A 27,626-nucleotide genomic window follows, 5' to 3' on the forward strand; every position below is an offset into this window, starting at 1 on the left:
TGACTTCTAGCCAGCTTTTTCATTGTAAATATGTGTCACTGTAATTCTATCTCCAGTTAGGCTGGCAGAGAAAATTGAGAGCAAGGAAGTGTGTGTGGTGTGTGTGTGTGTGTGTGTGTGGTATACAATTAAAAGATCTAGGAGATGACTGGATGCAGGGCTTTATCCCCCTTCCTCCCCTTCCTAAAGAGAGGGAGGAGGACACTGGGCAGAAGCACCTTTGGCCCATGACTCCTGTGATCATTCCCACCCTCCCTGTTATGCAAGGGCAGTGCTCTGTCTGGCCAGAGGACCATGGAGATATGGTGCCAGCACCCAGTCCAAAAGCATTGGGAGATGATCACCTTCTTGCCACCACCCAGAGGACATCAGCACTTTTGTACTCCCTGTGTCCCATCCACCTGGGGGAAGTTACCAGGTGTGTAACTTGTCTTTTTTCACTTTTCTCCTTATTTTTTCCTACTGTATGTTGTGTTGTGAAACACAATGGAGACTCTTCTCAGAGTGATTGTGGCTCAGTCCTTGTCCAGACTGGCAATTTTATTTAGGTTTGCTCTGCTTCGATCCCTGAGTAGCCAAGAAGTCCTTGCTGACTGTGGAAGTGCTCCTGTAATATGAATATAACAGACCATAAAGAGAATAGTTGGCTGGTTATGTTTTTACCAGAAATGCATTGACAGGTTTGCATATCTGTATTTGGGAGACATGCTCTGTTTCATTTCTGAGTAAATAAAAAACTCTAAATTTGATCCCTTCTCTCACTGAAAAACAGCATCAGAAGCTGGTGATATTGCACATGATGGGTTACATGGGCTCTAGTGAATACATATAAATGTGTAATTTGGAGCAACTGGTGTACATCAGTCATTTTTATTAAAGAAATTCTGCTTCAGAGCCTTATAGGAGATAAAGAACATGGAACACTTGAGTAAATTGGACTTCAATGTGTTTGGGATTTTTTTTGTGAAATCCTCATTATAACAGCAGAGGTCAGTGATTAATTTATTTTGTGTTCAGGATGATTATTCTGGTCTTATGATGATCTCACATTTAACACTTTCCCCTGATACTAAATATAATATTCTAATTACGGGGTTTAAATGGATAGGGAATGGCTGAAAATGACCTGTGGTCTTCCCTTGCTTCTTTTTGATATTCTCAAAGTTTTCATGATGTTGATTTCTCACATTAGATAGTCAGATCTTTGGTACTATATGGCCAATTAGAGACTTGCTTCTAATATGCTATTGAACATATTTAGAAAGCAGCATTCCTATAGTGCAGAAATCTTTTATGTCCCAATTGACTAAAGCTCTGTGTTTTTATTAAAGCAGATTTAACACAAACCTTGGGGAAGCAGTTTGCAGTGGTAAAAGAGAAGCACTTTCCTGTGTCCAAGTCCATATTGAATAAATTGAGGCCTGGGGTACTTTGAAAGAAGAGAGAGAAGACTGTGATAAGCAGGGACAATATTTGAAACCTTCTAACAATGGAAAGAAGTGGGACTCCAGCAAAAAGTCAGAGTGTTCAAAGCTGGATCTGCACTTTGCAAAGCCAGGGCTTGTCAAAGGCAATGTGCCTGACAGGCTGGTTCTTCCCTATGCTGGCTTGGAGTCCCTTGTCATGGAGCTCCCCGGTGTGTTCATACTCCTGCCCACTGGCATTCAGAGCCTCATCGTATCACAACTGTCCTTTTACTTTCTTAAAGCTGGCATGGGGAATGGCAGAATTCAGAGCACATGAAAATGGAATTATTGCTGTGCCAGCATTGTCAGTGTTGGCACCAACATGAAGCATTTCAGGTGAGATAAGGTGGCCTTCTTCAGGATCATTCTTACATCAACAGGGCAGAGATGACAGACTCTGAGATAAAACATTGATCTTTCTATTCGTAGCACTGATAAGCTGCAGGGGATGAAAACTGGATGTGGTCCAAGAGAAACTCTCTTTGCTTGTCCTGAGATTCCTGAAAGTCTGCTGGCAGAATCGGTTCCTGCTGGTGAACACTGACAGCCTGGAACAGGTGCTCTGAGACTGCATCCCTTTCCAAGGCATGTGGGTGAAAACATTCCAGAATCATTCTATGCCAAAATCGTCTGCGCTACTTGAAATTTCTAAAAGGAAAAGTTAGAAAAAGAATGAAAACAGGATTTCCTATCACTTTATATTAAGACAATGTTATAAATAGTGCACCCATACCTGTGTAGAGATGCATCTAGGTGTTTTTACATGTCTATATAAGCTTACAGGTACAGCCTTCATGTCCTTCTGAAGGGTCTGGACATGGTCTAAACAGTGCCCTCAATGTCCTTTCCAGCTCCCACTTGTCTGTGCACATGTCCTGTTGCAGCTCCACAAGGGAGCTCCATTTTCCCCTGGGATTCCCATGTTCCACTGCCCCAGGGAGATGAATGTTTGCTTCTTTCCACCTTCTTGCCAGGACTAGGGTTGTACCTGGGATACCCCCACAGCTCTATCTCTCTGCTGGAGGCAGGGTGATCACCCACACATTGTCCCCTCTTGCTAAAGGTGGTGCAGTTGGTGAGTCTGGGGCCAGGTGGAACTGGAAAAGGGGGTGGAGATGCCCTTTGGGTTACTGTGTCCCCCTCCTGAACCCCCTGCATTATCAGCCTGAGACGCAAACACTCCTCTTGGCAGCTGGATCAGCCCCAGCAGTTCAACCCAGCAGCAGAACTGGCCCTAGCACTGGTCCTGCTGCCGTAAATTCCTTTCCTTAGCAACCAGATGATCCCTAACATAAACCAAGCAGGATCAAATACCACATGGAGTACTGGACCAAAAAACCTACTGACAGCCAAGTCGCATGACTGCACTTTAGCAGGAATTTTCCAATAAAACAGCTTCTTTGCTGAAGAAGACACTGCTTCGACAACACTGAAATTGCTGGTAAAAAACCTACGTATTTGGAGTGTTAATTTTTTTTCATCTGCTGTCTTCTCAGGCAGAAAATTTGCTCCAAAATTATTGAGAAGTCCTTGTTTGCTTAATGGATGTCTGAGTAAACAGTCCTGGATCTTTTCTTTTGGACTGAAAGTACTTTTTATATAAATCATTATTTTAAAAGCATGTATTATTAATTTAAAGATACAGAAAAGGTTTTCAAATGTGACAAAACGCTTTTTGGTTTATTTGTTTGGAGTTTGTTGAGCTGAATATCGTTTTGACCTTTTTTTCCCCAGTGTTTGGGGCTTTTGGTTGGTTGGTTTGTTTGTAGTGGCGGTTTAGGTTTTTTGGGGTTGGTTTTTTTTTTTTTGGTCCATTTTGGAATGAAGAAGAGATGTTACGGTCGCCGAAACGGCGATGCGAGGGGAGCAGTGTCTGATGCAGTGACAGAGAAGTGCTCGCAGCGCCGCTGTCACCATGAGCCACAGCGGAGTCCCCTCTTGCACGGGGCTGTCCACGGCTCTGGTCCGGCTGCCGTGGGACCAGCTCTGTGCTGGAACCCGCTGTCAGCGCTGCTGCTCTCGCTGCGGGCTCGCTCTGTTTTCCAGGGCCAGATTTATATCCTTCTGGGCATCTGAGACATGTTTAATGGTGTGCAATATCTGCATCCCTGGGGTATACTGAGAGGTTATCTGATCAGGCTCAGCAGGACACCAGCCACGCGGTGTACGCTTGTCAATTTTTATGCTTCTCATCTGAAAATCCCGAACAGCCTGGTCCTTGGAAAGCTTCCAGTGCTTGTGAGATGGTACTAATGTAAGGGGAATGGTACAGCCACACTGCTCCTTCAGCAGGTAAATACCCTTCATCCTGTAAATAAAGCTGAGCTGGGGGTAAACCAGAGGTTTTATGTGTGACTGCATCTGTACTCTGTCATTTGCTGGAGCAGCATTGTCAGCTACGGTTGCATACAATCGGGCTGAGCAGGAGGAAGCCTGTGATGCTCAGAGACCACAGATAAAGCCCCATGATCCCAATTTGTGTGGTTTTTATTATGGCTAATCCTAAATCCAGCCTGAATCGAGCTAAACCCTCACTCATTCCTAATTCCCCCAAATTAATGCTCACACTGCTGTGTACATGCTGTTAGCTAACAGAGCACACAGCAGACATCATCCTCCATAACATGCTGGGCTGTTTAGAAGACTTTTTGCTCCTTGCTGCTTATTGCCAACTCTGCCAGCACAAGTATTTCCCAATCTGACTGTAGCAAGCCCAAAATGTTCCCTCCTGCTGATAGAAATGTGAGGAGCTGAGCTCAGGAAGAGAGAGAGTCCCTGAGAGAGGGCAGGGGGAAAGGATGAAGTGAAAGCAATGTACTTAAACGATGCCATCATTTACAAAAGTAGCATCTGGGCAATGCAGTTCTCCCTTGTGGCAGGTGCTAAGGGCCTTGTTAAATTGTGGGCCAGATATATCCACCTTTACATGCAGGAGCTATTTTGGTTGGGCACATGTAAGTCCCAGAGACAGAGAGCCTGGAATCAAGGTTAAATTGCCTTCCTACGCAGTGGCAGCAGGAATAAGGTGTTTCCAGTACCCTGGCTCCTACTTTTGTGGTTCAGTAATATAGTTCTAAAATCTAATTAATAACAAAGGCTTTCATTTATTCCCTCCTTTCCTGCTTTCACAGTGTCTGGCAAACTGCGTATTGAGCAACAGAATAGAACCAGTGTCACTACATTTTAATATGTATGTGATTTATCAAGCTGGTGAAAAAGCATAGCTCTTAACTCAGTGGATTATTTTCTTAAATGTTTGATTTCATCTGAACTGGCTAGGAATTTGAGGATTTTTCAGAGTTTCCTAGAGACAAGAAGCTTCCCAACCTCAACAGCTCTGTAGACACTTGATATTTGTACAGAGCAGCAGACCTATGACATATAACCAAAAAAAAAAAAAAAAAAATTAATCCAACCAACCAGCTACTTCAAAAGAGAATTTCAGCCAAGACCTAGTGACCCCTTTGTGTGGCACAAACAGTACCACTTTCATCTTCAGCTGTAGTGCTCCTCATCTCTGTGATGATGTGATGCAGACAACCCAGTGTGGCACTGAGAAGCAGGGTGACATTGAGCTGTCAGTGAAGGGACAAATCACCTCTCAGGCTGTGGAGACCCATTCAATTACTAAAGGATGGGACCGCTTAGCAAGAAATATCTCCCTTCAGAATGTCTGCACAGAGTAATGTAAGGCTCAGGTTGGGTCTGCTAGTAAAAAACTACTCAGCAAGAAATTCTCCCACTTCCTTTCCTTCCAGCTTGGAGCCAGGTTATGAGCTCCACCCACAACCTCATAGTGGAGGAAGGGATGAAACCTTGTGCAGAGAGTCCTGGCCTTCACTGACAGAGAAAGGGCTCTGTGGGGTGCATGAAGCTGACTCACCTAAACACTGCTCCTGAGCACGGTGGAGGGAAACTCCACCAAAAGAGAGAGGAAGCTGTGGTTTAAATGTGCATGCTCACACACACACATACACACACACACAGGATGTCTGGCTGCTTGTTTTCTGTGTTATTTATCTGAATAAGCAGCAGCATCAATCTGGATTGCTCCCAGGTTCAGACCCACAGGAGAAGTATTCAAGTATTTGGCTTTCTGAGAGTGATTTTGAAACTTCCTTTCTGACCCTTGTCAGATTGTGATTGTCAAATCCTCCCCGGAGAACTTCTGGCTCGGTCCCAGCTGGGTTTAGCTCTAAAGTAATGGTTCAGAGGAAAAACAGGATCAGCTCTTTTCTCCTGTACATCTTCCTTTCCTGCCAGCAGCCAATTTCTCGTGCACTGCTACAGGAATATTTCTAATAAAAAGTAACAACTCCCAGGGATGCTCCTATCCCTTGCTCTGCCAAGGCTGGTGATCACACCAGCATCTTGGTTCTCAAGCATCTGCCAAAACCTGATGGCTTCAGCCAGCACAATGGAGTGAGGGTGAGCCAGCTGGGATATAACAGGCAGCTTTAGGTTCCTGGGGAGTCTTCTTCGCAGAGATGGGCTTCTTCATTTAATGGGCTTTGGATCTTATTTAACACGTTGCTACAGTATGGGTGAAAAGAAGCTGTGTGCACATAATAAAAACTTGGCCTATTTGTACCTAGGGGAGCCCTAATAAATTTGCCACTATAGCAAGTGTTAGTCTCTAGGGCCAATACTGAATGCTGGAGTTTAATAAAAAAGAATTCTGAAACAGAAGAACTGAAAGGTAAACCAGTTTGGCTGACAAAGCAAGCACAGTTTAATTAAAAATGAAGTTTTCTCCTGGCCTTGACCAGTCCCAAGGAGTCGTGTCTCAGGCTGGCTGTGTCTGGCCTGCCTTCTGATTGCTGCTCTCAGGGTGCATTTTCCTAGGACACTATCAGAGGTCTCCCAGACTGGGCTGAAGGCACTTTTCAGAGTGTGTTCAGGCCACTGCTAGGGCAGAAGATGGGTAAGTAAATCATGAAGGATGACATATTCCTGGTGTTCACCTGTATACAACATTAATGTCACAGTACTCTGGCTTGTGCTGGGACTTAGAAAGCAGGATAGTAACAGCCACTCTGCCACTAGACCAGCCCAGAGAAGTGGATACTTTCTCTGTACAAATAGCTGTCGCAATCTCAGATGCTCCAGGATGCTGTAGAGTTATTTAGCTGCATTGTCTGAGACCAGGACCAGCTTCAGTAACTTCCAGGCCCACCTGAGCAGAGTTCTAGAAGCTGCCTTTTGTGGCTCTGCATGTGAAAACTTTTTAAATAAAATTACACAAGCAGTGAGTTTTTTGTCTTCTCTGTTTCGTATTATGGATGTTATATTAAAAAAAATACTGACTACAGAAGAAGCCATTGAATTAAATACTAGAAGAATTATGCAAGCCAATATTTTAAATCCTAGAGAGATTTAAGTATTACTAGTTTGCCACAAGAAACGTTTCACAACTCCAAAATATGATGCTCAGACTTCTGAAACAGCAGATCAGCACCTATTTGTGGCAGACAACTTAGGGTAGACAAGGCCACTGTGGTTGGATTATTAAAATGTTGTCAAAACTTCGCTTTCAACTAAGGGTAGATGTGCTACAGGCCAATGAAATTCACATTTTCATAAGCCAGGACTGTTAAATGTTTTTTCAGTAGTTGTTAGGAAAAGATCTTATATTGTGGTAATATGGCCACCTAAAGTCAATATTTTATTACATTGCAAAGGAAGTTTTTAACCAGAAAGAATAAAGCATTGTTTATTGTACTCTATTACACTTTTATTTATGGCATTGTGGTGGTGCAACCCCCCGCCCTCGGGCCGCACTGTGATCTCAGAGAGGGGTGTCAAACTCTTCAGCAGAGAGGTCTGAGTTATGTACTCAAGGCTTGGGTATCAATCCAGGGCATCTCACTTCCCCTGCTTCACACACTGCTTCCACCCCCCGCCAGCCAAGCACAGCAGCATCTGTATCGAGCAGAGCTCGTTTAGAGGGAGAATGTGCCACAGCAGCACACCACAAGCATTTCATCTCCATCCCCTGTTCCCTTGTGGTCCACCCGGCAGCAAATGACTTCCTCCCACACTGGGCTGGCTTCTTTCTGCTGCAGGGAAGCAGAAAGCTTGAGTGCACAGCACAAGTGCAGACTTCCAGAGACACAGCCCTGCCAGCAGGCTTTCATCCCTGGCCATGACCTGGAATGGGGGACTCCTCTGGGAAGTGGAGAGGTCATCCCAAATTCACCAAGGGCAACAGTCTGTGGGCAACAGAGAGGAGGGAACTGACTGCAAGAGAGAAGAGTTTAATGTTAAACCAAGATCTGTATGCACATGGCCTTCAGCATTGTTGTAAATAATACTCCTAATAAAGAGCCAATTAGACCAACAATCTCATTACTATCCAGCATGCAGTGTAGGAAGGACTAGCCTAAAGCATAACTGAGCAAAAGTGAAAACACAGCTCCACATTTCTTGTTATAATGTACATAGGCATAAGGAGACTTAATTAGATGTGTAAGAGGTAACAAGCATGGAGAGCTGAGAGAATGGCAGGCAACCTTATAAAGAAGCCCCACAGTGTGGCACTTTGCAGCAACCCACTGACAAAACCCAGCCCAACACGTGGTCACCCCATACACATCCTGAGCACGGGCTCCTGGATGGCTCTGCCAAAGCCTCCCCAGGGCCCTGGGGCAGCAGGAACTGCAGCATGGTGGTGGCACAAGTGGCGAGCCAGCACCAGGGCTGGAGGCAGGGCCGTGGGCTTTCCACAGAGCCATGAATGAGGATGCAGGGAAGGTAGGGGATGAGGAGGAGCCTGGGCATTGTGAGTGTCTGTCTTTTCTTGAGAAAGGAGCCCAGGACTGGAGACACTTTGCCAAACCTAAGCAAGCAATGTTGTCACAGTAGCTGTCCATGCTATGCACGGCTCATGCAAGTACAGAAATTCAGAGAAAATTATTTCATAGGATCTAGTGACAATGCAGTGAGCTGTCAAACAAAACATATTTATCTTACATCCATCCCTTAAACCTTGGGCTTCCAATTTTCCTTCACATAACCAAAAAAATACCATGCAGGCTAATTTTGGAATAGCTCTCATGTAAATCATCCCCTTGGGCTTGGGCCTCTCAAGCTGGGGTTCAGCCTGAGTGACTTTTTATGGCTGAGTTATAAACTTTTAAATGCCAGACTTAATCAGAGCTACTGAAATGGCCATTAGAGAGGTTTAAGTGGCATAGCCCTGATATATGACAGCAGAGAAAGTGGGCAGGTGGCTCATCTGCAGTGGGCAGTCCATCTGGAAGGGAGCAGGGTCTGCTGGCCAGAAACAAGCATGACTGAGACACAGATCTCTGGAGTTTTGCTCTTGCCCTTGTGCTATTGCTGAGTGACTCCAAGCAGGTTCTCTTGGGATGCACTGCCCTGAGCAGCCAGGTCCTCAGATCGAAGGCTTAGAGGAAGAGGTGGCTCATGGCTGCTCCGATATGCTGACAAGAACATGAATATTCATCTGCCTCCCCTCGGCAGACTTCGAGAATCATAAGAGAGTTGGCCTAGGGTTTAACATGGCATTGTGTACACTCAAAGCACACAAATCAGCCTCCTTTTTGGCTGACTTAGAGCAATCACCCACAAAATCTCACTGAATAATTATAATCACAGACACATCACACACTGAAGAGCTCAGGCTTAAGGGGGTCTAATGCTGTTTTGCTCCTTACCAGGAGGATTTGTAAAGCTTTGAGCCCCCTAATTTTGCAAGTTCTGAGATACCCAGCAGGTTCCAGCTGTGCATGGGAGAGCCTCCCTCACTCTGCAATATTACTGTGGTCTGAGCAGAACTGTGCAGTCATCACTGTGAAAGGTGCTTGCACAGAGAAATTGGTCTGAATGAAAACAGTACAGGAGCTTTTCAGGGTCTTCTTTCTAAATTTATTCAAGTATTAAACAAACAGAAACTACAGCATGCATCAGATACTTTCCTTTATTGTACAACAAAACTGTGGACTTGTTTGTATTTGCAGCATTTCCAGCAACATCAGGCAGACTTGTAGATGTTATCCAGTTTTGCACAGTCACTAGAGTGTCGCATCATGAATTATTAAATCAGTGCTTCGTGGTAATACATAATTTCTTATCAATTATTCATGCTAATGTGCGTGTAGTTTACTTAATTGTGTTATTGACGATCAAAAGTAATTTCCTGAAAATCCTCAAGGACAGAAAATTTAATCAGCGTAACTACTTTTCAGATGCAATGCTGTTAAGTATTCTTAATTTGCTCAACAATTCACTTATTTATGTACCTTTCTGGAGGAAATACGAGTTTAATCAAACAATTAGATTGAAGTGTTAGTGTACAGAAGGGCTGAAGTTCAACTGAATGCAAGGTAATTATGTTGAAACAAAGTTGGGCCTGCCTCTTTGGACTGGAATATTTTTTTCAGTCTTTTTTTAGGAAGGAGAAAAAGAATTATGATTGGGAATATCACTAAGAAAACAGTGATTCTCTCTCCTCCAACCACACCCCATAACAACGCACACAGAGATCTCTTTTATTTTGGTGGAAGAAAAGGGTTGTTGCTGTTGTTAAACTAAGCCATAACTTGCAGCCAGAGAAGCCACCTCCACCCACAGTTCAGCAGAACAGCTCCTGAAGCTGAAGCACAAAAGCAGATCACAGGCTACTGTATGTTCTTCTCCCTGCATAAGGACTTAAGAATCCCCAAAAGAAACACACTATGTGGCAGAAGTAAAATAAAATTACTCCGTTTAATGCATGTGGGCCCTGCCTGACTTGTTTGTTCTCTGACCGAAGGACAGACCCAGCAATGCCCTCTTTGCTGGCTCGTGCCCAGGAGACACAAACTCTGCTCTGAGGGTGCCTGGTACCCTTGGCTCCTCCACAGTGATGGTGCTTAGTGCTGCCAAGCCACCCCAGGTGCACCAGGGCTCCCACCCTTTTATGGGTGCTGATATCAAACCAAGCCTTGTGGAAAGGAAGGTGTGCACCTGGCGGTATGAAAGGGTCCTGTGAGCCCCAGAGAAGTCCCAGGTTCTGTGAAATACATGGGCTGAAATCACTTACATGGAGGAGACAAAATTCTGCTGCCAACCTTACTCAGGACTGCCTTTCCAAGCACAACCCCAAACTTGGATCCTGTGAACAGCCAAACAAACCCTGTGTAAAGGCATGTGCTCAGCACATTTCAGGAGGTCTGCAGCACAATGTGCAGGATCAGAGGTGACAGGAATCCTTCCACTAGCCTCCATGTTACTTAACCAAAATCTCAGAAAAGTGGTTTCAGCCTGTTCTCCAGGGACACCTGTGGACACGCCTAAGGAATCTGCAAATGGCACCTGGAAAAATTCAAGTCCATGTAGCTAAGTTTAAATCTTCATGTGCAGTTCCCCTGGAAAAAAAATGAGGCACCCCAGATTAAAATTACTGCTCTTCAAATCTAATTCTGTTTTGCTTTGGGGAAGTTTGGGTGAGAGATGAGACTAAATTCACTGAGGCATCAATTTCCTTTGCACTGTTCCCAATCTATAATAATTAGTACCTTTTCATATCTAGATTCATTACAACAAGCTTTCAGTAAATGTAATAGTATAAATTTGGATAGCATAAAGGAATATCCTTCCAAGCTTTATTTCTTCTTTATTAAACATAAAACATGGAAAAACATGCTTTCAGTCTTGCAGTGAAGGATTATTTTTCTCTTCCAGTCTCTTTCTCCAAGACAGTGATGTCAAAATACCCCCAGCTTTTTGCAGATCTAGAGACAATTGACTCTCTATTAAATACCAGCATTACTGTTTGAAGCTGTGAATGCCACTCTGAAGTCATGTGTCTTTCATGTCTAATGCAGGGAATGGCAAGAGTAATACACTAATGTTCACACAGAGGCTAGTGCAAGGATTTTAGTCACAAGTAAACAGATCTCAGCAATTTCCCAGTAATCTACTCTGCATGAGAAATTTCACTTTCAGAGAAAAGAAAAAAAAAAAGACAAAAATTATGAAGATTTTTGATCTATTTTCTTCTTCTCTTACACCTGGATTGCCCAGGATAGGTTTGGTTGAAGTCAAGCACCTTCAGAAACCAGCAGGCCAAATTGGAATATACCTGGATATTCCTTCCCCTCTGTTGTGAGCAGTGGAGTGACTGGTGCCTGGCTGCATCTCTTGTCCCAGAACTCTTATCTGGAAGTGATGTGCTGCTTCCAACCATCCATTTCACACAGGATGGGAAGTCAAGATGTGCAGGAGCAAGCCAGGATCCTGGGCCTTTCAGCATCCCTGGGATGTATGGGGCAAGGGGGGAATAAAAACAGTTTCACCAAACACAGATAGTGCTGATAAATCAGGGAAATGAACCTACAGCGACACAAGAAGAGCAAGGGTGCATGAAAGGCAGCCCAAGAGGCCTCTCAGCTCTGCGGGTCCCTGGTGGTGCCAGGACATCCCACGGGCCCAGCCACGCTGCAGTTCACCCACGGCAGGGCGCGGCGGCACTCCCTGCCCTGCGCCACTCCGGTCTCATGGTCTCATACGCTCTTCTCGCCTTCCATGTGCTCCTTGGCTGGCGAGGGCTGCCTGTCCTGGCTGCCCTCGGGGCCGGCTGTGGCAGGAGGCGTGGGGCTGCCGCTGGCGGCGGGCAGGAGGTTGGCAGACTGCAGCACAGCCTCCGAGTGCTCGCGCGCCTTCATGCGCAGCGCGGCCACGCTGGCGGTGCGGTTGCTTTGGCAGCCGTAGGTGGGCAGGAAGGAGAGGCCCATGGGGTCTGGAACGCAGCACGAGCACAGCGGGCTCCCTGGGGAGGAAGGAGAGAAGGCATCGTCACTGCTGGGAAAGGTCATGGAAAACGTCTGCTCCCTCCATGGTCGGTCTGAAGAGGACAGATGGGGTTGACCTTTAGTGGGTACATTGACCTCTAGTGTGTACATAGGTGTCCTCTGGATCACGAGGCCTAGAAAACCACTATCCTGTTGTGCTGATCCTTCTGTCAGAAGGGTCTTACACTTGAGTCATCCAGGGTGACAAACAGAGTACAAGAGGGAAGTAGAGACAGAGGTGAGCAGTGAAGTTCAGATCACACATGAGATTTCCTGATAAGCAAGGCTCAGCTCATTTCCTCTCTCATATCAAGCTGCTGTTCTGTGGCTGCTATCAGCCCCATGCTGGAGATGTTCCCTGCCCTCCACCTGCACACTGAGCCTGATCAATGCAGGCAGCAGCATTTGGTGAGTGAGTGTAGGGGTTCTGTTGCTTATCTTTGACTGAAAGATTACAGCTGAGAGAAAGGTGAAAATATTCTCTTGTTATGATGACCTTCTCCCATCTCACTGTAAAATGAGATACTTTCCCTTGGCCAGGCCCCAGCCTACTACTGGCATGATGTCTACCTGGAAGAGTCCGTTCTACCTTTACCCATTCAGTGTCTGTGCTGCTTCAGGGTGACACCTCAAAGAGAGCAGCCTCCAGAAGGGAGCAAAAGCTACTGAAAGTTGCTGCTGTGATACAGCTTTAGAGTCCCATCAGGAAAGATGGGCCAGAGAATCTCTACCCTGTCATTGGAGACATGTGGCTGCTCCAAGCAGGCAAGAAAACACTGCAGCACAGATGTAGTGATTAGTCTTTCTTGAAGCCAAAACCTTCCCTGCAGCCCACTGACAGAGACAGTCCTCACTCTACCAGCTGCCTTCCTGAGGCTCTTCCTCTGGTTTCTCTTTGATAATGCTGGAGCTTGGGCCAGTTCACAAACAAGCACACCTGGAAGTGTAGGTTGATCACTGGGCAGGACATGAAGTCCATCCAAAAAGCCACTCTGGTACCCAGCTTATAGGCAACTATTGAATGATGGAGAATGTGATAGAGGAGTAGTATGGGGAGGCAGGGTGGGAGGGCTGAGATACTTCTTGAATTTACTCTCTGGTTAAAAAAAAAAAAAAAAAAAAAAAAAAAAAAAAAAAAAAAAAAATTAGTCACCATATTTCCAGGGCTCTTAGAGGCCACAACAATTCCACATCCTCATGTACACCCCTGGCAAAAGCCTGTCTTTTGCTGATATGCTACCTTTCAACCAGAAACAGCCCAGCCACACACATCCTGGCACAATGCAGTATCTTCCCCTGATCTTTCCAAGCCAAGGACTTGCTTTAATTTCTGCAGTTAATATTTGAGTTAAATGGCTCATGACTAAGTGATGGAACTAATAACCTACAGAGTTTTACACTTCTGTTCTTGGTAGCAACGGGTCAGCACCCATCTGCTAGGAATGAAGGCAGACAATTGTTTGTTTTTAAGATGTTGGCAAGACTTCTCCACAGCAATTGTCAGAGATTTGTTGTTGCCGTAACATTCAGGAAAAAGTATTCCTTGCATTTCAAAAAACGGCATCTACAAAGGACAGCTTATTAATATAAATGGAGAGAACCCTTTTCTCTTGTAATACTTTTCTGATAAAGCATACAATCAGCAGACCAACATTCCATGGTTCCAGGAATTTAACCACAAGCAAGTTTCAGCACTTTACTAAAATCCTCTGCTTTTAGCTCTAGGAAGTTCAGTCTTGAATTCTGTGGCTGTTTTGAGCAGGTCAGAAGGAGGGTTTGTCATAACATCTACTCAGTAACAGAACTTACAGTTTTTGCCACCCCTAGCCATGCTCATGAAGTAATTTTTTGCCCTCTTGAATCACAGCCACTGTTTCAACAAGAGGGAGGAGAGGCCCTTCAGTGTCCCTGCAGTTTGCAGCAGGTCTTTCGCACCATGTCCCACTATCTTCAGGTTCTGCTCAGAGATGGGGGAGCCAGGCCTGCAGGAGCATCAACTGCCTTTCACTGCTGCTTTCTAACACAAACTGAATGGGGCTTTCAAACACAGCTGTTCAACTCCCAGGCTGAGGGGAGGGCTGGCCTGCAGTGTTTAATGCAGGACTGGGCACAGACATTGCTTGGTGGGAGGTGCGGAGAAGTGGAAAGCAGTCTTCCCCTTTTAAAAAAAGCAGGAATCGGCTCCATCCCCTAAGAATAATTTTCATTCCACTTTTAGAGGAATAAAATATTTATCAGTATTCAGTACCAGCCTAAGATCTTTGCTTAATAATTTGCCCTGATATTACCTAGTGGCTCTGCAACCTGAGGGTGCAGTTACCTGTGGTAGTAACAAAGCTATCTCTAGCAATAATTCACCCATAAACAATTCCTTTCATTTCCACTGAGGTTAAAATACTTGCAAACAGCTCACAGATGAAAAAAAGGAAAGTAAAAAGCATCATTTGCTCCAGGGTCCAGCTAGAATAGAGGAGAAAAGGATTTAGCCCTGTTTATTCCTATGTTGTAAAGAAGGTTGAGTCTACCTTACAATCATCTGAATCTGCAGATAATAAGTCCTGTGAAATGTACTGGACTTTGCCAGCACAAAGCCAAGGCCAACAATGGATCACTCAGGAGTCCAAGGTCACCACCTTCCCGTCAGTCAGCCCACAATCTCCAGGAAAGTGACAATGACCAAGAAAGAGGCATCCATATATAGCGGGCAGCAGTGGTTTTTAACATCTTATTGCAGTAGCCCTGAGCACACAGTGGGAAAGGAAGGAATTTTTCCTACTTATTTCAAATCTTCAGAGGACTTCAGGCATACATCAAAATCAGTGAGGGTTCAGCTGTTAGCCCTAGACCTTAATCCAGCCCCCACCGACATCTATGACAATCTGAGATTAGTTTAATAGGATTTCTATCAAGTTGCTGCAATATGGACAGGGTACTGTTTGCTTTCTCTCAGGAACTTACTGCCTTCTGCACACAAAATTAAAATACACAATTAGATTTCCATTAACTTACAGCAAATTCTGCTGGATTGATCCAAACCTCCTTCTATTCCTATATGAGATCATACTTTAAATGCTCAGCCTGAACATAAATACTTAATGTAATAAATACAGTCTGAAATATTTGATCCACTTGGCAGTTTAATTGATCTACTACAGAGACTGACAGGAAAAATTAAATTAGTTTTGTCTTGTCTCTGCCAACATCACATTTAAATTGTAACAATATCAGATCTACACTTTTCGTTGTGGACTCTTTTGTGCAGTTCCATGGGTCAGTTTAAGGTGGGAAGAGAGGGATGGGAGTGGGGCACATGCTGATACATAAATATTAATATAAATTTTTAAATAGCATTTTATGTTTCAAGTCAAGGTCTTAAAGAATTTAATAGGTAGTCTTTCCAAAAGGCAAACTCCACATTCCTTTCTTCTTTCATTATTTGTACATATCAGCATTTGATATGGACAGCTGAATGACAATCTGACATGGAGGGAAAGAGAGAAAAAATCCCATTTAAACCCCTCATATATCAATGCATAATGTTTAGTTTTCAGAAGAAAGATTATGTTTGATTTAATTATTGTTATCTTCTCCTAGTAGTCACATTGGTTTTCTTCAGCTCAAATCCCTTTTATAAGGATTGGAAGGTCAACAGCAATCTCAGGTTTGTAGTGTTGATCACCACAGTGGGAGCTGATTCAATGGGAGCTCCCTCTCGCACTTCACAGATGACAACATTCTGTCAGTTAAAGCCTAAGTCTAAAGTAGGAAACATAAAAGTGGCTTTATTCAAGCCTTCTTGAGCTCTGAATCAGGAAGTTCAGAACAAGAAAGGCATGAACTCAATCCTAAAATGGGGAAGCATCAGATGGTCCCAGTTTAATTTGGGGACATTGGAACTGGAGGATTTCATCCTCCATTATATGTACAATAAAAAAAAAAAAAAAAAAAATATCAGAAGCCAGGATTTGCCTGTTAAGGCAGGAAGGCTGGCAGCAAAGCCCCACAAAAAATCTGGGAGAACAGAACTAGTCCTTTGAATAGTGTCTGCTTGGCAACCTCATCAACAGGACCCCCTGCCCAGCTGAGGCCCGCTAACCTAATCAAGATTTGTCCTGGAGGAACAAGACAGCACCTATTTCCTATCCATGGCTCTTAGGGCTCCAAGTACCTGTGTATTTCGTAGTATTTGTGAAAAAGACCAAAAATGTCTACCTGTGAGGTAGGGCAAAGCTAGAGCTGGGGACCTGTGATGTGGGAAACAAAATAATTTTCTCAATTGTGTCAATTTGTGTATCTGCAGCAAACTAAAGAAATGTTTTAGATTCTCTGAAGTCAGAGTGGCAGATAAACTAAGAAAAATGCTAAACAGACCCACTTAATATATTGGCTATGTTATGTCAGAAAAGTCAGTAAATCCATAATCCAGAATAGCACTGAAAATAAAAGACCCCAAGAGTTTTATTCCCATCCCCCAGTCTTACGGTAAACAGCAGAGCTTCAGTTCAGTAAACACCAGTTCAAGGGCGAGTTAGGCCCTTGAACACTTCTTTCATAGCCTTGGCAATGGGAATTGTACAATGGAACTGAGCAAATTCCCTTCATCTTTCCATAATAGAAATTGAAACGTAATGGATGGGCAGTTCTAGTTATGTTTTAGGTTTTTTTCCTGGCTATTGCAATTAAGCCTCCCTAATATGAACAGCAACCATAGTAGCAGCAAACCATAAAAGAGCCTAATCAACAGAGGCCTGCAATACCCATTTGGATGTGCGTGATACAATCGTGCTTCTCTATCAGTGGTGTGGGGGTGCCATGAAAACTAACTGAGCTATAACCTGCACAAAGAAGAGCTGTGGGTGAATTATGAAAGTAATTCCCTGGCAAGTGTAATTATTTCTCTCCTCATACACTTCACTCATCATGAGTCTGGGGAAATTTCAGCGGAATGTAAGAGACACACTCTTGGCCTCAGCCACCAGAATGGTAGAACACATCTGCTGGAAAGCGGAGATTCTTGTTTACACCCATTAATAACATCTTCTGCATTAATGAATTGCATTCATGCTGTCATCCATTAAGAAGGTACTTTGAGGTCTCTCTCTGCACAGAACACTAGCTTCTTTAGATGACTCTATAGTTATACAGCCCATAAATAAAACAAGTATTTTCCCTTCATCTTTGAGGTCTGCAATTAAATCTACTAAATGGACTGCAGATGCCTGGCTTACAGTAAGTGTTTCATCTTAGAAGATCATGGAACTGTCGAAGTTACCACAATGAAGTAGCAAAGTTGTCAAATCAGGGCAATTTCAGAGAGTAATGAACATCAGAATTTCATCTCTGTGAGTCAACCTTTTTCCTCATTATGGCCAGTGGTGAAGTACTAAACCTCTGAAGCAGGAAACACTGTATACCCCAGAAATTATGACCTTATGCTAATTTTTCAAATGAGGAATTATATTTCCTGACAGAATAGTACATAGGGAGATGATACAGTAGTTAACAGATGTTTGCTATTGAGTACAGCCTCCAGTGTTCTAAACTTCACAGAGACAGAAAACAGGAAAAGGTCAGTTGTATTATTGAACAGAGAATATTTTATAGAGAAAAACTGTCCAGCGATAATATACTCTTCTCTGGAAAAGTCTATATTCTGAAGAACAGTTTTCTTTGCGTAGTATAGCCATCCCATTTTATTAGCAGAACATCCTGTGGTGCCAATATCCTCACTTTGATGGAGAAAAAAATCTCGGTTTCAGAGACAGCAGAGTTCATGGGGCATAGTTCCTAGGGAAATAGCTTTCTTGTCATTCATAAGAGCAGACCTGGTCTCATGTTCCAACAATATCCCCATATCCTAGAAATGGCACATGGGGGATCCAAAGCCACTTGAGGCAAACATGTCTTTCCAAAAACAAAGTTGCAGTCTTAGTCCCTGCCCCAGACTAGGCTGTCTTAAGATTTCCTGTCTCTTGTAGATTAGTCTTCACCATCAACTATTACATCCTTTTACTACAAATTAAATCCCAGAACCCTGTGTCCTAAACACTTTATGTGCTTTGGAAAGCTAGGTCTGGAGCCAAGCAAAGTCAGAGAAAGAGAGGTATTGGGTTTTTTTACTAAAGATGAAAAGCTCTCAGATGACAGAATGAAAATGGTCCCTGAGAGCATAAAATAATTATTAATTACTTACATCACCATCATCACTTGTTATTCACTATATTGATTTTGTTTCCTTCTAAAGCATCAGTCAAATATTATTCACTGACACCAGCAAAGTGTTGGCTCACAAGTCCAACAAAACACAACTTGTCTCCTCAAAAGAATAAGAAAACAACCTACATTTCCTAGTAAACCCTGATGTGCTGAGAGTGCTGATTTTTTTGCAGGCAGATCGTATGGCTGTACTGAAGGCTGTGATTCCCTTTACTGCCAAGATCGTTCTCTCAGTGGTGGGAATATATATCTGTTTAGAAGGTCCACATAGAGGAGCTGCACTTGGTTTGACACTTGCATCGCAGAAAGCAGGGCCATACATCCTTTCCTAGTGAAATAATGCTTTGATTCTGGAGCAACTATTTTGCTTTCAAAAGCACAGAGAATTCCTTGTAGTTTCAAAGCATGGCTAGCACAAGACAAATACTGGGAAGACCTCTCAATCATTTCACTCCTCAATAAAACTTGCAAAATTTTGAAAAACCTTTCTACTTGATGGATTTTCCCTTATCCAAACAATCCAAAAAACAAGAAGCTTATAACTAGATTTTCAAGGGAGGGCTTAGGTCCCTTAATTAAGATGTATAAGGACATTTACTACTGTCCACATGCACACAGCTCCTGTCTCAAATGAAAATGAAAAGGGAGAGTCAAGCAAACTGAACCGAGCATATGACAAAGACAGTCACATTAAGGTTTTGTGAGCCCTGTGTCTCTCCCTGTCCTGTTCCAGACATTTCAGGAATGAACTGCATGTATGACTGATAACATTCACCAAGACAATATGCAGGCATCTGATGCTGACCATTCCTGTATAAATTGTATAAATAAAAAATCTCTATCTACATTTGGGCCAGTTTCTTCAGGACACCGTCTCTTAGTCTGGGCAACTGACTATTTAATATCTACAAAAGATTCAGGAATAGAACTTTTTCTGTCCCTAGGCTGTAAAAACTTCAATCAAGTAAAAAAGAGCAAATTATTAGTTTCTCAATTTATTATCTAAGCTGTAAAATCAAAGAAAAGAGTATCAGGAAGTTTTCCAAATAAAAAACCAAAAATAAGAACAACAAAAATCCAATCACAAACAAACAAACAAAAAAAATCCAACCAGCTAAAAATACCAACACCTCACAACATTTTTTAATCTTTTTCTTTCATTTTGGTTGGTTTGGTTTATTTGGGTAATTTTTTCATGAAATTTAACTACATTTTAACATGAAACAAGTGAGAAGGCATATTGATGCATTTTATTTTGAAAATTTTTGAATGCAAACTTTAAGGAAAAAGCCCCCTTTACTGTCATCGAAATTATTCACTGAACCTTATTTCCACACTTTTCAACTTGTCTGGGACTACAGTTATCAATAAGCAATTTTTTTTGCCTGAAAAATTTCAGCTTATCTACTCAAGAGAGGCTGTTCCTTCCCGATGGAAAAATTCAAAATTTGCAACCTCAAGACTTCACAGGGCAGAGATCAAGAGGACTCAGGTACCCTAAACAGCTGCTGCCCACTTACAGGTGACAATTAGCCTTTGAGTTTTAGGGTTCAGGCCACACGTGTGTGTCCTTTCTTGATTCAAAATTCCAGGTCCCACACCTACCAAAAGAGCAGTAACTGTGTGATGTGTCTGGCTTCAGCTTTTTTTGAAAGACAGGAGGGAAGGGGGTACAGGGGGCAGGACACTGGACTTAACACACAAATCAGGAGCTCCAAACATTTGCTCCAGGAATAAACCTTGGCAGTGCTGATTTAACTGGAAATACAAGGAACATGAGGTATGCCAGAAAATACAGTGAGATGTATTAGAGGACATTTTTCTTTATAGTGGGGGGGTCTTTATCTGAGAAACTTTCCTCACAAGTTCTTGCAGCACGTTGGGACACAGAGTAAATGTATGTGCCTCTTTGTGCTTGGCACTGCTATGAGGCTTTGCATCCTATAAATCTATAAATTGAATTCATCCTGCTTACACTCTTAGTCTTATAAATTGTTAGACTAAGAACAGCTAATGGATGAGTAGGTGATTTATTTTTAAAAGTTGCATACTGCTGCTGGAAACCAAAAGTATACAGATACGGGATGTACCCTTCCTGAAGCCGGGGTCCCAGGTAATGAGGAATTATATTGTATCCTCCCCTGTCCCTGGGAACATGCTTTACTCAAGTTCTCAAAGGGGACCTACTGTCTGAAGAGAAAGGTTTGGATTGTGCAGAGATGCACTGCAAAGGAAACCACATGCAAAGAGCAGATGAGGCATCAGTAATGGTGCCAGGTACTACATAATGCAAAAGGATGTATATAACTAATTTATTAGAATAAATTTAACTCTTAAAAAAAAAGCACATGCAACAAAAACTCTAAAGGAGAAAACCCTACCTATCTTGCTCCTTCAGAGAAAACCTGACCTCAAAAAAGTAGCTGTGACAGTAAATTGAAGTTTTGCCAAAAATGATGCTACTAGATACGACAGGAGACTCACTTTGGTATGTGCAGCACTGATCAGTGCAACTATTGCCAGTCTAAAGAGAAAGAGGGATCTGCCATTTCCCAGAGGTTTCCTCACAGAGGGCAGTGGGACCATGCCACTTGGCTTGAAAGGGATGCTCTTTGAGCTCACTCCCAAGTTAAGTAAAGTAATTTACCTTTTAGAGAGGCGACATGGGATAAGGCTTGTGCATAGGTGGCTGTGTTGAGAAGAGTCCCCGGCAGGCAGGAAGGGAAGAAAGGTCCTGTAGGACCCACAGCTCGGCTCAGGCTGATGGAGAAAAGAGAAAAATTCCTTACAAAACCAGACCCAGCTGATTCCATTTGTGCATGCACTCTAACACATTGGTGTCTCAGCACACAACTAGATGTGACCCAGGCTGGACAACATCAGTCTCCCACAGCCACAAGCTCTTCAGCATCGCCACAGGGAACAGTGGATTGCACAAGAAACACCTCATTCTCTAAAGATGATACCTCTAGGTCAAGGCATAGCAGCAAATCTGTATGCACATATACACATATGAGGCATTCTTACCCCACAGACAGGTAGGCAGCTGATATCAGGTATTTCTCTTACCTCTGCTGGATCTCCAGGCCCTCTTTTTTATTCCTGGTTTGATCTGTTGGAGAAGGGGAATTTAAATTCCTGGCAGGAGGTGCCACCTCAGCCATGGTTTCCTTAGAGCCCTCTTGGTCAGAAGCACCCCTCTCTGTTTTTCTCCATTTAGCCCTTCGATTTTGGAACCAGACCTGGAGTGGGAGAGAAATCCTAGATGAAAACCATGTTTAGCCAAATGTGAAGAAAGGAGATTGTAAATTGTTACTCTAGTGAAATCTGTCATTTAGTAACTTGGCTAAATATACCTCTTATTTTGTATCTCCATTGCTATTCTAATTGAGTCTTAGGATGACATTTGTATCATTGAGTAATATTTCTGCATCTGGAAAACAAGCCAGAAATGTCTAAAGACATTCAAAAGGCATGCCACAACAAAAATTTAGGGTTATACATATCTAAGCACTCTGATGAAAACATACATAACTCTTTAAATCAGTTGTTGCTAGATCAGAGAGGTTAGAAGTGAAAAGGTGTGTATCTGGCCATCTTATCCAGCCCATTTTCTGGCTGTTCTTCCTCTCATGTCCAGTCTGCTTTCAGAGGACTCAGAAGCAGGTAGGTACTAATTTTGGAACATCATTCTGGAGTTTAATAATATTGTTGTGCAACTAACCCCACCTCAGTCCACAGTATGACCTCAGAATAGAACACCAGTTTCCAAACATTTTTTTCCCCATATGCAAAACAAATATTCATATTTTTGATTTTTTTCACCTGACTTTTAATCTAAAAACTTTTCTTTTCTATTAACCTTGGAGCTGATATGCTGAAAGAGCTATGTTTGAGGTGGCAAATGCCAAGCCTCTCTTGAGGTCAGGAAATCCACATTTTAATACATGAATTCAAGTATAGGAGAGATTGTTGTTATTATTATTCTTCTCCTTCTCCAATTCCATTTTAGTTAGCTGCCTTTTAATTGCATGTATCAGCAAACATTGAATAATGATTTTATCTATATTCTAAATTTAGAGCAGTTAAATGCAAAGCAAAATGCAGACACTTTCTTGTGTCTTAATTGAATGAAGGTCACAGCTATAACAATATTTAATTGAGCTATTTTTCATTATCATATTTTAATGACTTTGCACTGACAGTTCGCCTGCTTCTGAGGAAAGAGCATGATGAAGTCGTTTATTTCCCTATTTAGTTATTGTTTGACAACATCATCTTCGATTAAGACTCTGCTTTATAGCACATTAATCATATTTGAATGAGCAAGGGGTATAATGTAAACATATCTCCCATCCTCTGTGTTTCCCCATGTCCCTGCATGAAAGCAGGCTAAACAAATGCTTGCATCTATTGTCTGTTTGCATAATAGCCAACAACAAGGCTAAACACCAGTCCTCAGCAATCTAATTGTCACCACCCCTATCTCACCCTTGCACCTTTCAGGAAGAAGTTATGATCTTCCACTTCTGAATGCTCAATAATTGTCCCATTTATCTCAATTTGCAGTTCAGTCTTTAGGCACCAATAGCCAAAATGGCATTTTTTATTATTTTTTTAAGCCAGTACCTACAATGCAGTGGTAAAAGGAGATTTTCATTTCCAAATAATAATCAGTTTAATTTGCCCGCATATGACCAATGATTCATGTTCAGATTTAATAATCAGGATCACATAATCTGATTATAGGAGAAATAATTTGTTTACAATCCCCAATTTACTGTGGTGAATTCCATTATCTCTCTTCAGCCATTGGGTTTTAAGAGATACTAACATGACCCTAGGGAACAAAAGGCAAGCTATTATATTTCCTACAATTAGATCTTTGCATAGTCTTAACCCCAAGCACCTAAATTAAAAAAAAAAAAAAAAATAGAAGAACACCGTGCAGAAAAGCTGCATAAATAAAAATGAATGCATAATCATGTTCAAAAAACGGTTTGCAACTCTGTTGTGGATGCCTGAAGAGTTACAGGGATCCATCCCTGATGACTGCTGGACTGCTTCTCTTAGCAGAGCATGTACACCTACATAGGGACTGGATATGGAAAACAAACATATGGAAAAAGAAAAAAAAAAAAAAAAAACAAGGAAAAGGTAAGGAGAAGGAAGAAAGGAAGGGCTGAAAAAGTGTGGCTGTGGAAAGAGTAATCATGGCCAATGGTATTTATTGGATCATATTAAAGGTGTGGGAATTGCTCTGCAGGCTATTTATCTGCCTAAATTAAGTGTTTAGAAAGAAGGCAGAAGGGAGAAAAGTTGAAGAGGTGCAGAAGCTTTCTTCCTGGCAGCTGGGCTCCCTGCAGTTGACTAACCCCACTGCTCAACAGTGGTCATAGTTGCTTTGGAGAATCACGTCTCAGCTCTTTTCTCTGCACCACGCCCCCCCTCCAAAAGCAAGGAAATGGATGTGCATTGATGTAATTTAGTACCTTGGAGACGCGGACAAATTAGTGTAGAACATTATCACTAGTTAATTATGAATGACCGATTAATCAACCTAATCTAATATTCCACATTATGTTGATGTTATTAAAGTGCATCATGAAAATGACAGATCGTCTTCATTTGCGTTCTTTGGCCAAATGTGCACTCTGCAGTCATGATGTCAAATTAAAAAAAAAAAAATTTAAAAAGTTTGCCAGTTTGAACATCCGAGTTAAGTAATTCCCCAGGATGTTTACCTGCACCCTGGCCTCCGTGAGGTTGATTTTCAGAGCCAGCTCTTCCCTAGTGAACACATCGGGGTAGTGGGTTTGAGCAAAAACGGCTTCCAGGGCCTCGAGCTGATGGAGGGAAGGAGAGCAGAGATCTGTGAGGGACCCGGAGGGATCCAGCTGCCCCACGGGGGTGTCTGCCAGGCATGGATGAGGAAAACGGGGCCACCGAGGCAGAGGGGCAGGCAGGACGGGCTGGCATGGCACGGGGCATGCGGGAGGAGGCTGGGGGCTGGCAGGGAGCAGGCACGGGGGAGGCAGGGAGCGATGCGGGGCGGGCGAGCGGGGGGCAGCGGGTGCGGGGGCCAGGGGCGCGGAGAAGCGGGCTCCTACCTGCTGCAAGGTGAAGGTGGTGCGGTTGCGGCGCTGCTTCCTGCGCAGGAAGCCGTCGTCGAAGTCGCCGGCGGAGTGACCTCCGAAGGGAGCAGCGCCTGCGGGCGAGAGCCGCGTTAGGGGCCGCCGTGCCCCGGGGGCACCGGGCCGGGGCACGGAGCGCTCGGGCGGGCGGTGCTGCCCCTGCCCCGCGGGGCCGGGGCTGCTGCGGGCACCGGGGGATTTTGCGCCCGGCAAAGAGCATTTTTCGAGCAATTTGTGTTTTAGAAGGACGAAGAGACGAAGCTTTGACATAGGCGTGTGGAGAGCAGCTGGCCAAGGCCCTGCCGTGTGCCGAGGGAGCCCTGCCCGGGCGAGGAGGCAGCGGGGCCGCTCGCAGGTAGGAACGCACCCCGCGGAGCGGCCGAACCGGCCCCGTCTGCTCGCCCCGGCTTCTGGAGGAGAACGTGAACGTGGTGCAGCCCGGCACCGGCGGCTCGGCCACGGCTGAACCGCCGGGAGTCGGTAGCGGGGCTGGGGGAGGCCGCCCTGCCCTTCCCCGACCGGGATCGAGGTTGGGGCACCGGGGCTTTGTCCCCAGACGGAGGTCGGGAGAGGCCACATGGGCCACCGGCATGCGAACCACATCCCGTGGAGCGGAGCCCGGCCTTGTGCTCCCACCGGTCACACATCATCTCTGCGTGCCCGTGTTGAAATGGGTCACTCCCTTCCTGTTCTCTGACAAAACAGGCTAAAAAAGCCACAAACAAAACAAAACAGACCAAAAAACCACTCAAAACTTAAACCAGAGCAAAAAATAAAACCAAAAGGACCAACCTCAAACCAAAAACAAGAAAACAAAAAGAGCCCCAAACCAAAACCCACAAACAAAAAACAAAGCCAAACCAAAAGAAACCTTCACAGAACAGAAATCTACCCAAACCCGCAGAAGCGTTGCTGAGTGTCGCCGTGACCCTACTTGCGGATCTGCCCCTGGAGTGCTCTGGGGTACGTGAGCTGGAGGTCACCGCTCATCTTCCAGCATCATTTGGAAGACAAACACGGCCCCGAGCCCCCTCCTCGCACAGACCTCACTCCGCTGGGCCTGGGAGAGGCTCATCAGAGAATAAAATACTGTCCCGGTGACCCCAGAAAGCCGTCCCTTCTTCCCTGCGGCACCGGGCCTCCCCGGCTGGCCGAACAGAGCTTTTCTGTTTCCGCTGCTTTGATTTGGTGATGGGTGGGTAGGGGGGGTTTGGACGGAGTTGTATTCTTTTTTTTTTAACTTTTTTAGTTGTGATGCCCAACGCTGTTTTCATCCTTTGGCAGTACAGATCTCCCCTTCCCCCGCCCCGCTGCTGCCCAAGCCGGGAGAGCGATGGGCCGGTCCCGGACAGCGCCGGGAGAAGCTGCAGCCTGCGGGGCCGCTCCCCGTCTCGGGCCGCCAAACACAGGCACAGGCCCCACGCTGCCACCGGGGAAACAAACATAATGCAAACAAACAAGCAAAAACAAAAACGTGTTTCCAAACCTATCTGCCAAAAACTAGCAAACAAAGCCGCCTCAGAGCTCGGTGGCACCGGCGGGAGGGACCCTCGCACTGTCCTGCCCAGTCCGGCTCCCCTGTCCCGCCCGGAGAAAACTTGGGAGAGAGAATACTCCAGCCGGGATGCACAGACCGGCTTGGGTCCGCTGGCCCTGGGAAGCCGTGCTGCAAGAGGGGCTGACCCTCCCCCGATGGGGGATGAAACCGCTGGACCACTTCCTCCTGCCAGCGCCGCCGCAGGGAAAGCCCCTTTCTCGCGGGGTGATGCCCGTGCGAGGAGCATCCTTGCCAGGGGATTTTACGGGGCCGGGTCTCTTCCCCCGCCGTGCAGCCGCGGGTGCCGGCAGTGCTCGGGGCGGCGGGACAGCCGCCGGGGGCCGGAGCTGCGCGGCCGCGGCCCCGGGGATGCTCCGCGCACTGCGAGCAGCGGCCGGAGGGAGCGGGGCAGAGGGGCCTGGGCATCTGCGGGGGGGACACGAGGAAATCCTGAAGGCTGCCAATTTTTGGAAAGGAAATCAACTACGACAACAACAACAATAATAAAATTAAGTCTCTAACCAATAGCACAAAGAAAAGCATGCTCCCAAATATATTTTTTCCCCCGTATTTTTTTTTTTCTGCTGTTGTACCTCAGTTTTCCCCATCCTCCCACAGAATGTTTGCAAAATAGCATTAAAGATTTATGCGGTCCCTTTGGCTGGAGGGAGGAGGCGTGATCACGTCCTGAAAGTGTCCCGATTACAGCCATGACACCAACATCTGTGCTGGGAGGGGAGAAAAGCATCTCTCTTAGCCTGAGGCTCAACTGCGGGATCGCTATCCACAGAGGGGAGGCAGGTGGCAAAATGACGGGGGTGGGGGTGTAAAACCAAGCCCTTTTCAGCAGGAATCAAATTAAAAAAAAAAAAAAAAAAAAAAAGTCATGCAATCATTCTTTCCTTCCTGTGACAAGAGGGGAAGCTAGGAGGGGGGAGGGGGATAGGGTTGTATTTTCTTAAGGAAAAGGATGCTATTTAGTTGTCTCTATAAATTTGCATCTTATCCCAGCACGCGACAATCGTGGCGCAAGTTCGGTCTCAGTTTCTCCTTCCGTCCCCAGCGCACCCCCCGCCCACAGACACCTCGAAGTTCAGCTCTTGTATTTAGACATCTCTGTGCGACAACACTCACCCTCTAGCTGCGGGGGGCAGTGGAAGTAGAACATGGCCCTGCGGCTGGGTGGGCGCCCGCTGCCCGCAGCTGCGAGCCCGACGGCGGCCGGGACCGGGGCCAGCCCGCGGGGCGCGGGGCTCCCGCGCACGCCCCGCACCGACGGGCCGGCAGCAGCTCCCGAATCGGGCACCGCGACGCGCCGCCGAGGTGCCTCCTGCAGATCGGAACACACAGAGGGAAAGAGCAGAATAGGTGAAGAGCCAGAACAAAACACCTGAAGAAACCCACTGAAAACCCTAAAGCCCATCCCAGAGGAAGAAGAGAAAGTAGCGTCTGACTCTGTGCAACGAATTTAAAAAGC

At 44.9% G+C, this 27,626-nt stretch overlaps 1 protein-coding gene across 1 annotated transcript; it reads right to left on the reverse strand.

Moving 5' to 3' along the window:
• Positions 1-11,041: 11,041 nt before the first annotated feature.
• DRGX (dorsal root ganglia homeobox) lies at positions 11,042-25,791 on the reverse strand. The gene is made up of 4 exons (XM_072931082.1): positions 24,223-25,791; positions 21,548-21,720; positions 21,126-21,238; positions 11,042-12,240 (listed from the first exon to the last, which is right to left on the reverse strand). Exons 1-4 carry the CDS (start codon positions 25,213-25,215, stop codon positions 11,975-11,977), a joined length of 1,545 nt encoding a protein of 514 aa, XP_072787183.1. The 5' UTR covers positions 25,216-25,791; the 3' UTR covers positions 11,042-11,974.
• Positions 25,792-27,626: the final 1,835 nt, after the last annotated feature.

Source organism: Taeniopygia guttata, chromosome 6 (assembly GCF_048771995.1).
Source record: "Taeniopygia guttata chromosome 6, bTaeGut7.mat, whole genome shotgun sequence".
Classification (NCBI taxonomy): Eukaryota; Metazoa; Chordata; class Aves; order Passeriformes; family Estrildidae; genus Taeniopygia; species Taeniopygia guttata.

Excerpts from the sequence above, each read along its gene's own strand:
- DRGX (XM_072931082.1), bottom strand. The coding sequence starts at position 25,215 with ATGTGGTTCGCATGCCGGTGGCCCATGTGGCCTCTCCCGACCTCCGTC. Across the intron at positions 21,721-24,222 it reads TCACGGAGGCCAGGGTGCAG|GTCTGGTTCCAAAATCGAAG; the intron begins GTAAACATCCTG and ends CTCCCACTCCAG. Across the intron at positions 21,239-21,547 it reads GGCCTGGAGATCCAGCAGAG|CCTGAGCCGAGCTGTGGGTC; the intron begins GTAAGAGAAATA and ends TTTCTCCATCAG.